This window comes from Crinia signifera, chromosome 9 (assembly GCF_055691185.1).
Source record: "Crinia signifera chromosome 9, ASM5569118v1, whole genome shotgun sequence".
NCBI lineage: Eukaryota > Metazoa > Chordata > Amphibia > Anura > Myobatrachidae > Crinia > Crinia signifera.
In genome coordinates, this window is record NC_139225.1 from 78,748,190 (window position 1) to 78,760,542 (window position 12,353).

Sequence of the window (12,353 nt, forward strand, 5' to 3'; positions counted from 1 at the left end):
CCGTCCGTGAGCGTTGTGAAGTCGCCGCGCCTGCGCATTGCGGAAGGTACGCATGCGCAGATAAGAAAAAAACCCGATCCGACCACGTACGGCCCCACCGCACCAACCAGAATAAACCCCTTAGTGTGTACGGACTATATTACACTATATCATTAATGATACTAGCTCCTGCGGGTAGTTAGTGACAACCTCTATCATTTGTACATGCAGCTCAATGTGAGGATATTGTTAACGACAGCATACTCCTGGATGTGGCCACTGATATTGTTTGTAAAATCATTCAATGTGTATGCATAATAATGACAACATGGGATGTTGAGCATTGTGGACAGCATGCTCCTTAGTAACTAGACCTTAGTAAAAAGGCAATTGTGCAATAGGGATTCATCGCCATTCTTCCACAAGAAAGTCACAAACATACTGTAATTCCTTAATGAATTTCCCATATTTGCTCACACAATCAGATGAAAATTTTGTCAATTTAATAGTTGGCAAAGGCAACCAAACAGTTTGTAACTGTCATCTTCAGGCTGTAGCAGATGAGTGACAGGACTGATTGGTTGCTGTAAAGAATGTCTCCACTTTATCTCTCTCCATAATTTGAAAAATCTTCCCCTATAGCTGGTGACTGAGAAGACCACGAACAATGGATAACAACAGTGTTATGCTCAATCTATTGGATGATCAAGCATTCTGCAACCTCCATCCAATGTTTTGCTGGTAGACACCACTCACGGCAAGGACAGAAATCCTGTAGCACTGGCTGAAGATTATCACTTAGTACTTACAAGTAGCTTTTAATATTGATCTTTGTAGTAATGAGTGTATTAAAACAATGCCAGAACTATGCATCTATTAACATCTGCAACACTAGAGCCCTTCACTGCTAGAAATAAAAACTTAAGAGTTATAGAGTATTTTATGTAATACATATAATTGTCCACATATTGAGAAGATGTTGGAGGATTCTCCATCTGACTCTGCCTCCTACCTCTACTGTTCAATAGTTCAATGCGCCTTCTCTTTGGGCAACTGATCATGGATTTCTAGATGTGGTGATCAGTTTTATAAATGCAACCTGACTATAATTTTTATTGAGCCTGATCGCTCATACTATATGCTGAAATTTGCAGTCTATTGTTTTCCCATTGCTGGTCTTTGCTAATAACATATTGTCCTTGGAGTTCAAAGCTGACACCACCTCCTGACAAACCCAATTATAAGGTTTTTTGAAGGAGCGCTAATAATCATCCTTGACAAAGTGCGCATGTCGCATGAAACGCGTTGGACCAGACAGAAGACAGAAGATCTCCCAGCAAGCCGTCCCCCTGCACCCGTCTTCAACTCTCTCTGCGGCCGTCTAACAACTTCCAGCCACTTCCGGTTCCATCGGGATAGACGGAGCATCAGCGTAGCGGCTGCCGCACACCAGTGTGGTCCAGCCGGTCTCTACGCTTGGAAGCCCTCTAACAAACATCATCCCAAAGGAACCCAGGAACATCCAGAGAATATAACACCAATGAAAGTAGGGTAAGCTAGGGTCAGACGCACCGGAACGATCACCACTCCATAACAATACCAACCTTTTCAAAAAAGGGTGTAAACATTCACTACTAATCCTTTTAATCCCTACAGGTACCATTTTAATTTAATTCACTTTAAAAAATCCATATTGCCACTATCCAATCTTAATTTATCTCCAATTTATTTTGATATTATAGCGCTCCTTCAAAAAACCTATTCCTTCCAAAACCGACTGGAGCTGCTCTATAACCCAATTATCAGCCTGTACCAGAATCACGGAGGTCTCTGAGACTGTGATGACCAAGCTTAGCAAGTCAGAGCTCTTCAGCTACCATTAAACTACAAATCTTAAAATGCAATAATGTAGCTAACTAAAAAAACTAACCAGGAACACAGACGCCTCCAGTACCTCAGTCAGCCTTGGTTTCACCATCATACAGAATTTTAACCATTCAAATTGCATATTCCAACATTTTTTTTGGCAGGAAACCATCTTGATCTGTTTTATTTGTTTATTGTCTGTTTATTGTTAAATTACAGCACAAAATGAGTTTTCTTTCTTCTAGGCCAAGGCCGATCGGCCAAAGGCATCAAAAGGAAAAGTTCCAGTGGGCCAATGTACAACAGAGGCTATATTTGCTGACATGTGGCCCCAACCCCTGCATGGCAGACAGCCCACTGCATTCATTACACTCATTAAACTACATTGTTACCATTCATTCTGTAATTGCAACTCTGCCATTCACTAAGCGACTATTCATATACAGTAGTATATACTTGTGATTGCTAACTGTAACTTTCATATCAAACAGCTCATATAATTAGTGGTCCTTAATATAGCAACAAGTTCATGTTTTGTGTCATGAAGGATAATGAACTTTACTGTTTTATCTCATCTTAGATGATGTCAGCTCTACATAAGGTCAATGTAGATAAGCAGCCACGAAACTAAGTGCCAACCCACAAAGCCATTCAGAAGTTGCCTACTTGAAGCCACCATATTCCTCCTGAAATCAATAATTTCAGACACTTAACCAAGTTGAATCAAGGAATCAATGAATAAAATGGCCTATTTAGAACAATCTATTATGTGACAACATTCTGGGTGAGATTTAATACGATGAGAGATTCAGAAAGTGAGAGATTTGGAAAGAAATCTCCAGGTTTTTTTAAAGCGGCAATCAAACTGGTTTTGCAGTGTACATGATTGCTGCTTTAAAAATAACTGGAGATTTCTTTCCAAATCTCTCACTTCCTGAATCTCTCATCCTATTAAATCTCACCCTCTGTATTGTAGGAAGCATTGAAGAAAATTTTACACCAATATAACAATACAAACGAGTTGCTTCCATGAACTAGCACATAAAGAAACAAATGCATTATTATTTGACAAGTGCTTTCTTGCCCCTTCCATAGCGCTACCTTGTGATATTTCCAAGTCTGTAAAATTATTTTGCAGCATTTAAATATAATCTTTCTAAGCAATGTGTGAGCAGTTCCGGTATCTGTGGTGCAACAGGCTCCCTCCCAAATGTATCTGGTACCCAAACACAAAAAAAAACAAGATAAAATAAAATATAACATGAGCAATTTTCAAGTATCCCTTTAAGCATTGTAAGTATTTTCCCTGCAGTAAATTGTTATCTCATTGCAAGTGAAATATGTGTTGTTTCCAGAAACCTACCATAAAGCGCACTTGACCTGATCTGTGGAAGGTTTATAGAGTATTCAAGCTGTTTAAAGAATTAACTACTTATGTTTTAGCCAACACATATGCATAAGGTTAGCGAGCAGATAAGAGCTTGGCCCACCTAGGAACTACGCTCTATGCCTTATAAACATGATTTATACGCTCATATTTTATCTGCTGTCTGTGTTGACCTTAAGCACTCATTCATTAGAAATTCAAGGTGATAACTGAAGCATTTCAGGGTACATTAATAATCAGACCTCCATTAATAATCAACCCAATTCCAATTTTCAATACAAATATGCAAATACATATTATAATGTTTTTTTCGGTACTTGTTTCCTAGCACGGCGCCCACGATATTCAGTCATATGGCATCGCATCGCATGCCATATGCCGGCATGCAATGCGATTTTAAGTTGTATAAGCACCCTATACGATTTTTAATTGGATAAGCACCCTAATGGGTGCTTACAATGTTAAATGCACCCCCACGCCACCCCACTATCAACTGCAACCCTAAGCGTGGCGAACGCAGCGAGCCCGCAAGGGGCGGCGGTACGCATCCTCCGACCTTTTCATACCCCCACTATCCACGTCGGGCGGTGTTTATCCTATATAGTGTGGCGAGCGTAGCGAGCCACCGAGCCCGAAGAGTGGCGAGCACAGCGTGCCCCACGAGGGGACACGAATTACTTTACAAGTATTCAGCATCCCCTTGCGGGGCTCGCATCGCTCGCCACGCTTCTGGCTCAGTGACTCGCTGCATTCGCCACACTATATAAAATCAACTCCACGCCGACGTGGATAGTGAGGGTATGAAAAGGTTGTAGGACGCGTTACAGTGCTTATACAATTATTTGTCTTATAGGGGGCACATTTAACATTGCTTATACAATTTTAAATCGTATACCATTGTATATGGCATACAATTCGATGGTATACAATTTAGAATTGTATAACATCGGCTGCCATCGAATAACATCGCATTGCATACCATCGTATGCCTTATGGTATGCAATGCGATGGGCGCACCTTTTTTTCTATTAGATTATCCGGTGCTTTATTAGGTATGGTCTATGCATAGGGAACATATTTCTTGCTCTTTTGTGGTCAACTGTTGAAACATGTGCCATGAATAAGTATGGATGTCAAAACGCTTTCATGTTATACCCCTTTCGCATTGCAAACATGGTCGGACCCGGGTTTGTGATATCACATTAAACGTGGATCACCCATTATATAGAGGGCAACCCAGGATAAACATTTCTTATAATCTGGGTCGAATTGCTGGCTTGGTCAGTATAACCCAGGACATAAGCTTTGATGCTTTCACACTGCACCCGGGTCCATACAACGCCAACCTGGCAATAACCCGGGTCCGAGGTGCGGTGTAAAAGGGGTTTAACATAGATGAATGTTTTTTCTCACCTCTCTTATTTTTCCAGTAGCCCAATGCCACCTGACCTTGTTATATATAACAGGAAATCACCAGGACTGTGGAAAGCGTTCACATCTACCAGTAGCATTATGCAAATCACTCTTAAGCCCCATACACACTAACCAGTGAGATCTGTGAGTGATATCATTAAAATTGTCATCAGAGCACAGAGCATATGATATATCGCATACACATTGAACAATATCATTAACAATATCATTCAGTGACATCACCCAGCCCTTGCTGCTAGCATACCACTTTGATGATATAGTCAACATTGGGCAGCAGCACAATGGGAGCAGGTATTATGGGAGCAGGTATTATTAACAATATTGAGCATACTAGAGGATATGAACTATATATCGTTAATGATGATACTGTTCTCGTTCATATCATTAAGGATATACTGTCTGTTTAGTGCATATGGGGCTTTAGATGGTTCTTTCCAGCAATGGTTGCAGTACTGTACAGTATGTCTGCTTTTTGGTTAAATTGATCTTAACAAGTGTTTATGATGGGGAAAAGTCATTGCTAATAAAAAAAAAAAATTATTTTGCAAATCAATATACCTTATTATTTTATAGTGTCCCATGAAGAGAATGTATTTTTCTTGAAGTTTTTGCCAAGTGCGCTTTATGATGGCTCTTACGGTGTACAGTACATATAATGTGAACTTTATAGATTAAGTGAGACGATTATTTTATAGTCACACACAACATTTTATATGAGTAAAATATAGTAGTAAGACAGATATGTGGTGTAATTATATTACTCCGACTTTTATGAAAAAGTTCTAGTCCAGACAAGATAGCAAGATGGATAATATAAAGATGTCATATTATTATAGGTGGATTACACTGTGGATTGTTTGGTCAGTTATGGCAAGTATCATTAAAGTTCATTGGGTTGTAAAGAATTATTCTGAGAAATGCTGAAATAAAAACTTTAGAGCTCAAGTTGAAGTATTATTATTAATAATAATAATTTGATTTACACTATAACAGATAATACAGTAAATACAACTGTTGGAAGTCAAATTAAGGCATAAAATAGAGAGGTGTCAATCAAAATAGAACATTTACATTTTTGTTCATTGTAAACCGAAATCCGTTTTGTAGGGACACATGAAAGCTTCATGTGAGGCTTGTGTCATGCAGGTATTTTCACCTGCTGTATGTACAGTAGACAATGTGTGTGTATGACTCCTAGGAATGAATGATTTACATTTGCAGCAATTAGACGCTGTACTTCATACATGAAGGTAGAGGCACCTACAGTATGTAATGACACCATTAGATAAGGTCAGGGACTTTTTACCTGTTGTTGAATTACTTCTAACATGCCCTGTCAGCTGTAGGTGAACAACAGCAGGGAACCAATTGTTATATATTAGCACATCATCATCTCTATCTAAATCGATATATTTATGTATGACAGCTTAGCATGATGAACCTTTATGCAAGTCTGCATTCTATTTTACATGTGTACACAGGATAATAAAAGAAATTGCAATTGATCGATTTACACTTAAAAAGCTGTAAGATTGGTGAGTAGAGCGCCATCTGTTGGTAGATTTACAAACTAAACTCTATTCTGAGAATTTGTAGCGCTAATTGAAAACACATCCCGAAATAAAAAAACATCATATACCACCGCCAAGCAGTTAAATTATTACATATCTGAAATAGTTGTATTCATAAAGAAAACAAACAGAATGATGTAACATTACAAGGCAGACCAAAGGTCACTATGGGGGCATTTATATGTGAATGTGTGCAAATTGTTTCCATGGGGGAAATGCCGTGATGCATAGTTCCCAGACAGCAGCAGTTAGCATCAGTACTGTATAATTGTGCCACTTGTAATCATTTACGATGTGTGGTTTGTGGTACAACGAGGTGTGAAATTTTACAGTAGGCAAAAATAAAGAAGATGCAGAGCCAGTCAATCAGAATTACCCTTCATCAAATAATATTAACTAATGTCATTTACTGAACTTGTACTTGTTTTTCAATCTCAGTCCTCAACACACAGTAACAGTCCAGGTTTAAAAAAATCCATGCTTTAGCACAGGTGGTTAAATTAACATAACTGAGGTACTGTACTACTTACATCACGTGCGCTTAAGCATGGATATCATTAAAACCTGGATTGTCAAGACGCATTGGCGGAGCCTGCTCTAGTGGCAAAGCTCTACACTAGTACATCACTACACATGTGCCAGTCAGTCTCACATCACAGCACTGTATTATCTGCTGTTTTCTGGTGTTTATCAAACCCTACAAAGACAACCAGCCATCGATGCCTGTGTGTACATGACAGGTATAATAACCTATTGTGATGGTAATATATTCTATGCATAAACTCCTCCAATACCTCCTGTACAAGGAGGTATTATGTCATCACTTATAACTGTCGAGTTCCAATGTCAGTGTTAGCAACTTGTGCAGTGAAAGGAATAATTACTCCGAGTCCTTACTGTCATCAGTTTGACAAGTCAACTATCATTTCTGCGTCCTACTTTCCAATCTTGTGCGTTTATATGGGCACAGGTACATTTCGGGTATAGCAGTGAGCAATGTGTTGTCTCACATACAGTTTTTATATGGAGGATATAATCAGACTGGGGACTGTTCACTTGTCGCAACGCATAAATAAACCAATGGATTCATAAACAATAACATATACAGTTCACACATAAAGACACAGTCCTATTAATTGCAAAAGATAACTGCTCTGAGCAGCAATGGGACAGTGTTGCTGTTAGTGTCCGATCTGGTGCAGATTACGCTGTAGCTGTGTATGATTTCTAGATTGATTCATCTTTAAATAAACGTCAACACATTTCAGGACAAATAGTTTGTGACTTCTACAATATAAAGTAGGTCAAAGTATTGAATAATGATATATCATGTGTATTCCAGTGGTACCACGCCAGCTCCATACAGCGTATATAGCCAATCACACAGCAGAGCCACCTGACTTGGAGCACCTGCAATAAAATACCTACTGTACCCAACCCACACATGCACTTAGCTACAGAACACATGAGCTGGAAGCTGATGGTCCCTGCCTCTTACCTGCGCTGCACTGCAATCCTTGGAGCAGGGTAAAAGCCAAAGGGACAATGTGCATGATCCCCATGGTGACAGCTGATGGCACGGTGCTTGTCAGAACTATACAGCTGGTCCTTGCAATTCCTTTACTGCAACTGTCCTGAAACCCACAGCGGTAGCTCCTGGCTCCAGGATGCAGAGAGGATAGTCTGTAGTGCAGCCACCAGCACCAGCAGGTACTAGCAGGGACTGCTCAGCCAGACATCGTGATCCAGTCGTGTCTGTGAGAAGCTGTGCTCCCTTACAGGTGCCGATCAGGTCTGTACACAAGAGATCACACAGGCTGCAGCAGGCTAGAACTTTTTTCTTTTACTCTGAAAACTTTTTTTTTTCCCCCAGCTGCAAAACCCCTGGGGATAGCTGTCCTCTTCACACTATCTAAAGAGAAGGCAGGCAAGCAAATCATCTATGTCCCACAGTGCATGGCCAGCCAGGAGTGCCTCTCTTCTGGGATGTTTGCTACAAACTGAGATTCTTTATAAGAACACAAGAGGAAGGAGATACGTCAGACGCAGCCAGAGAGCCTCTCGTGTCACCATGCCTTCCAGGCAGCTTTTCCTGGCTCTGTTCTAGCCAAAGATTGTACAGATTGTACTAAAGGCTCTGGTCTTAAAGGATCTCTCTTTAAAAATATCTCTTCTTGCCCTTCCTGCCCTCTCAGAGATGGATCAGTGACAGGTAGATTACAGGTATGGAGTGCAGATGGCCGGAGGTGTTTAACAACTGCAGTGCTGGACTAACCTGGAGCATGACTGGGTTTTGAAACCCAGGACCAGTCACAGTGTATATGACATACATGCAGCAACCTTGTTTCCAGACAGTACTATTGGCTATAGAGCTATTAGGGATTTGAAGGCATCAGGAAAAAATACATCAGTTATTTCTTTAGATATATGATCATAAATTGGAATGGCTTTGTTATCTATTGGTAGATCTGGAAATACTTCATCTGGCTGGGTGGTGTACAAGGTGTCCTAGAATAGGCAGGATACCAGCCTGGAAGTCTCATTAATCTACCGACAGGGAACTGTAAAAATAGAAGTTTATTACAGAGAGAATACAACTGCAAACTAATGTATGTGGTGTTATCCTATTTCCTTAGTGTTGTGCCCACTTTACAAAGCAGAGTAACGGTGCCCGCACATGCTTAGATATCATGTACAACCCAATGTCTACCCAATTACCCTTGAATTCCAGAACACTCCTAATCATGCCCACACACAGAACGATTGAGTAAACGATCAGAGGGTAAAGATGGGTTGGTTAAGGACTGCAAACCATATATCACATCATCGCCACATCGTTCATCATGCCTACACACTGAACAATGTAGCCAAATAGTGCCCGACGGGTCATTCATCTATCCACCTGATGAAGGGATCAGCAGGTGCCATGAACAACTGGCGGGCACCCCCATTGGATAGTGATCATGCCCACATATGGAAAGTTTTTTTAAAATGATTGGTTGCTTCGATCGGAAACGGCCATATTGTTTAAAAAATCTTCCCCCGTGTAGGCACCTTAACGGCTTCAAACAAAGTATAGCGATGGCCAGGGTTAGACACATCCGATTATTATGAGGATTGACAAAATGAATATGTAATTAATTGTACAGCTGGAATATATGGGCACTTTACTGTGAATTACAGGGAAGTTGTTAATCAGGCACACGTCCTCTCTGGTGCGCTCTGTATGTTACAGTATAGACTGATGTAGTGATTGGTGTATGACTTGTGTGTGTAAGGTCTCTATTAGTAAAGGGAAAACTGTAATTGTATTACGCATTTCTGCTATTGTCACTGAATGATATAGCATATACCGGGTCTCATCCTACAGTACACTCCGGGTTTAACCCCACAGTACATCCCATAATGTAGTTCACCCTGATTAAGACTTGATGAAGTGGCAAATCTAGGGTGACACTGGCAGAGGGGGGGGGGGGGGGGGGGCGGGGGGTGTTTGGCATAGCATACTTTTACACCACCGCAAAAACCTGGGTTTTTGCTCCGTGGACCGGGTCAGCGGCGGTATAAAAGGGGTCAACCCATGTCCATTTACACGGGACTCCTACCCATGGTGAAACACGGGCAGAACCTAGGTAGATGCCAGTGTAAATGGTCCAGCATGGGTTTGGACATCCATGTAGCATGAAGTTCTGCTGATACCACAGGCACTGGGCACTACCTGGCACTCTACATGCGGTCTACAGGTGTTTCAGGGTGAGTGATGTGCATGCCTCCCACCCCAGTGAAATTTATTTGAGGGGGGAGCACAGGGAGCGGGGGAGACACAAATCAGAGGTGCTTGCTGTCTGCTGCTGCAGGGGCATTTTTAATGACACGACATGAAAAAGCAGGGCTGACCCAGGTTCATTGTAAATTGTGCAGACCCGGGTCTGACCTGGGTCGAAGTGCTGTTGCATGAGAAGCCAGGTGGTTCTTTTTATTTATTTATTTTGTAAATGGTGGTGGTGGTGTGTGTGTGTGTGTGTGTGTGTGTGTGGGGGGGGGGGGGGCTGATAATACTATACTACTATACTAGGGGCAGCCTGAACCCTCAATTTGTCCCTAGCTTTATGTACATTTGTAATGAAGTCATTCATGTAATTGTGTTATGCATCTGCTCACATCTGGTGCTGTGGTTTGTAAGACAGAAAGCTGAATCTTGGAATTGGCGGCATTCTTACAACTGTTTCACTTTCACAATAGTCCTGGAACATAACCCAACAAGTGAAACAGAAATAAAAGAAAATTATGTATAAATGATTTGTATAGCATATAAACATTCATTACACTACATGGGGTTATTCTACTTTATTCGCAAGGCTGAGAATTCGCAGCCTTTCGTGTCCACCAAATCACTGCCCCCCCTGCAGCGTGTGTTCGCATTCAGGGCTTGCAAATGGATGGTTAACATAAAAATCCATTCACAGCCTGTGGGTGAACACCGACATCATTTGATGGTCACCAAACATCGAATGATGTGGAACGGGCACACATATCTAAGTGACTCTCTGGTCACTTAGATGTGTGTCCACCCTCGGGAGGAAGTGGGTGGGCAGCTGACACCCAGCACCGACGTCATGGCTCTTTTACCATGGGAATGCCCAGCATTTACATGGAAACGCCCATGAAACGTTTTTGTCCATTTGAGAAGGAATTTTCCTTTGCGAGTGAACCAGAATAAGGGCCATTATGTAAAAAGCAGAAGTGTGTCTTTCCTCCTGGGGATGTGGATGTACTTCCAGTGTTGTTGGTTTTCCTATTGGTGCTATAGGTTTTTCCTTCTGGTGCTGTGTGTTTCCTGTCAGCGCTGTAATTTTCTTTTTGGTTTTGTGGGCTTCTTTCTAGTGCTGTGAGTTTCCGTGTTGTGTTCTAGGTTTTCTCTTTGTGCTGTGAAGTTCCTTCTAGTGCTATCAGTTTCCTTAGGTTACTGTGGGCTTCCTTTCAGTGTTGTAGGGTTTCTCCTGGTGTTGTAGGTTTATTTGCAGGGCTGTGACAGTCCTCTTGATCCTATAGATTTTCTCTAGGAGCTGTGGGTTTCCTTCCAGTGCTGTGAGTTTCTTTCTGATGCTGTAAGTTTCCTGCCAGTGCTGTGGGTTTTCTATTGGTGTTGTGGGTTTCTTCCCAGTGCTGTGAGTTTTCTGTAGGTGCTGTATGTCTCCTTCCATTTATGGGTTTCATCCAGGTGTTGTTTGTCCTGGTGCTGCAATTTTACCCCTAGTGTGGTGGGTTTCTTTCTGGTACTGTGGGTTTTCATATGGTGATGTGGGTTTACTTCCACTGCAATGTGTTTCTTCATGGTGATATGGGTTTCCTTTGGGTGCAGTGTGTTTCCTCCTGGTGTTGTAGGTTTCCTTCCAGTGTTGTGGATTTCCGCCTGGTTCTGTGGGATTCCTTGCAGTGCTGTGGATTTCCTCTAGGCGTTGAGAGTTTTCTTCAGTTGCTCTAGGTTTCTTTACAGTGCTGTTGGTTTCTTTAGATGCTTTTGGAATGCTTTGGGTTTTTTCCCTGGCGGGTTCCTCCCTGTGCTGTGGATTTCTTTCTGGTGCTGTGGGTTTCCTTCCAGTGCTGTCTGTTTTATCTTGGTGTTTGGGGGCTCTTTCTGGTGCTGTGGGTTTCCTTCTGGTTATTTTGGATTACTTGTACTAGTGCACTGACTTTTCTCTAGGTACTTTGTGTTTCCTCCTGGTTCTTTGTGTTTTCTATATGTGCTGTGGATGTTCTCCTGATGTGTGTTTACATCTGATACTGTGTGTCTCCTTCTGGTGCTGTTGGTTTTCTTCTGGTGCTGCGGCTTACCACCAAGGTTTTAGGTCTGTGGATTTTACTGTTCGTGGCTGTGATGGTTTAAGGCCCAGAGTAGTGGAAGTTTGGAGGTCTCGTGCGTGGATTAGTGCAAGATACTGTAGGTCTTCACAATAGATTCTGGAAGTGTTACTGAGTTCATTGATAGATATCAGTAAAATGCCGGACACCCAAGAGGAAGTAGCAGAGTCTAAATCTGCTAGTAATCTTCTCCAGGGACGCCCACAAAGGGATATGTTTTTTGTTGACGGCAGGTCTCGCCCCCCTACTTGGAT

General features: G+C 41.6%; 1 protein-coding gene across 2 annotated transcripts in view; it reads right to left on the reverse strand.

The window, feature by feature from the left end:
* The window catches only part of LOC146035694 (vascular endothelial growth factor receptor kdr-like), a 235,107-nt gene extending 226,865 nt beyond the window's left edge, over positions 1–8,242 (reverse strand). For both annotated transcript variants that reach the window (XR_014460700.1, XM_083159281.1), the window contains exon 1: positions 7,736–8,242. Coding sequence is in view for 1 of the 2 variants with exons in the window: in XM_083159281.1 (XP_083015407.1) it covers positions 7,736–7,799 (64 nt within the window). In the remaining variant the exon portion in view is untranslated. The remainder of the gene's footprint in view (positions 1–7,735) is intronic.
* Between the last annotated feature and the right edge of the window lie 4,111 nt (positions 8,243–12,353).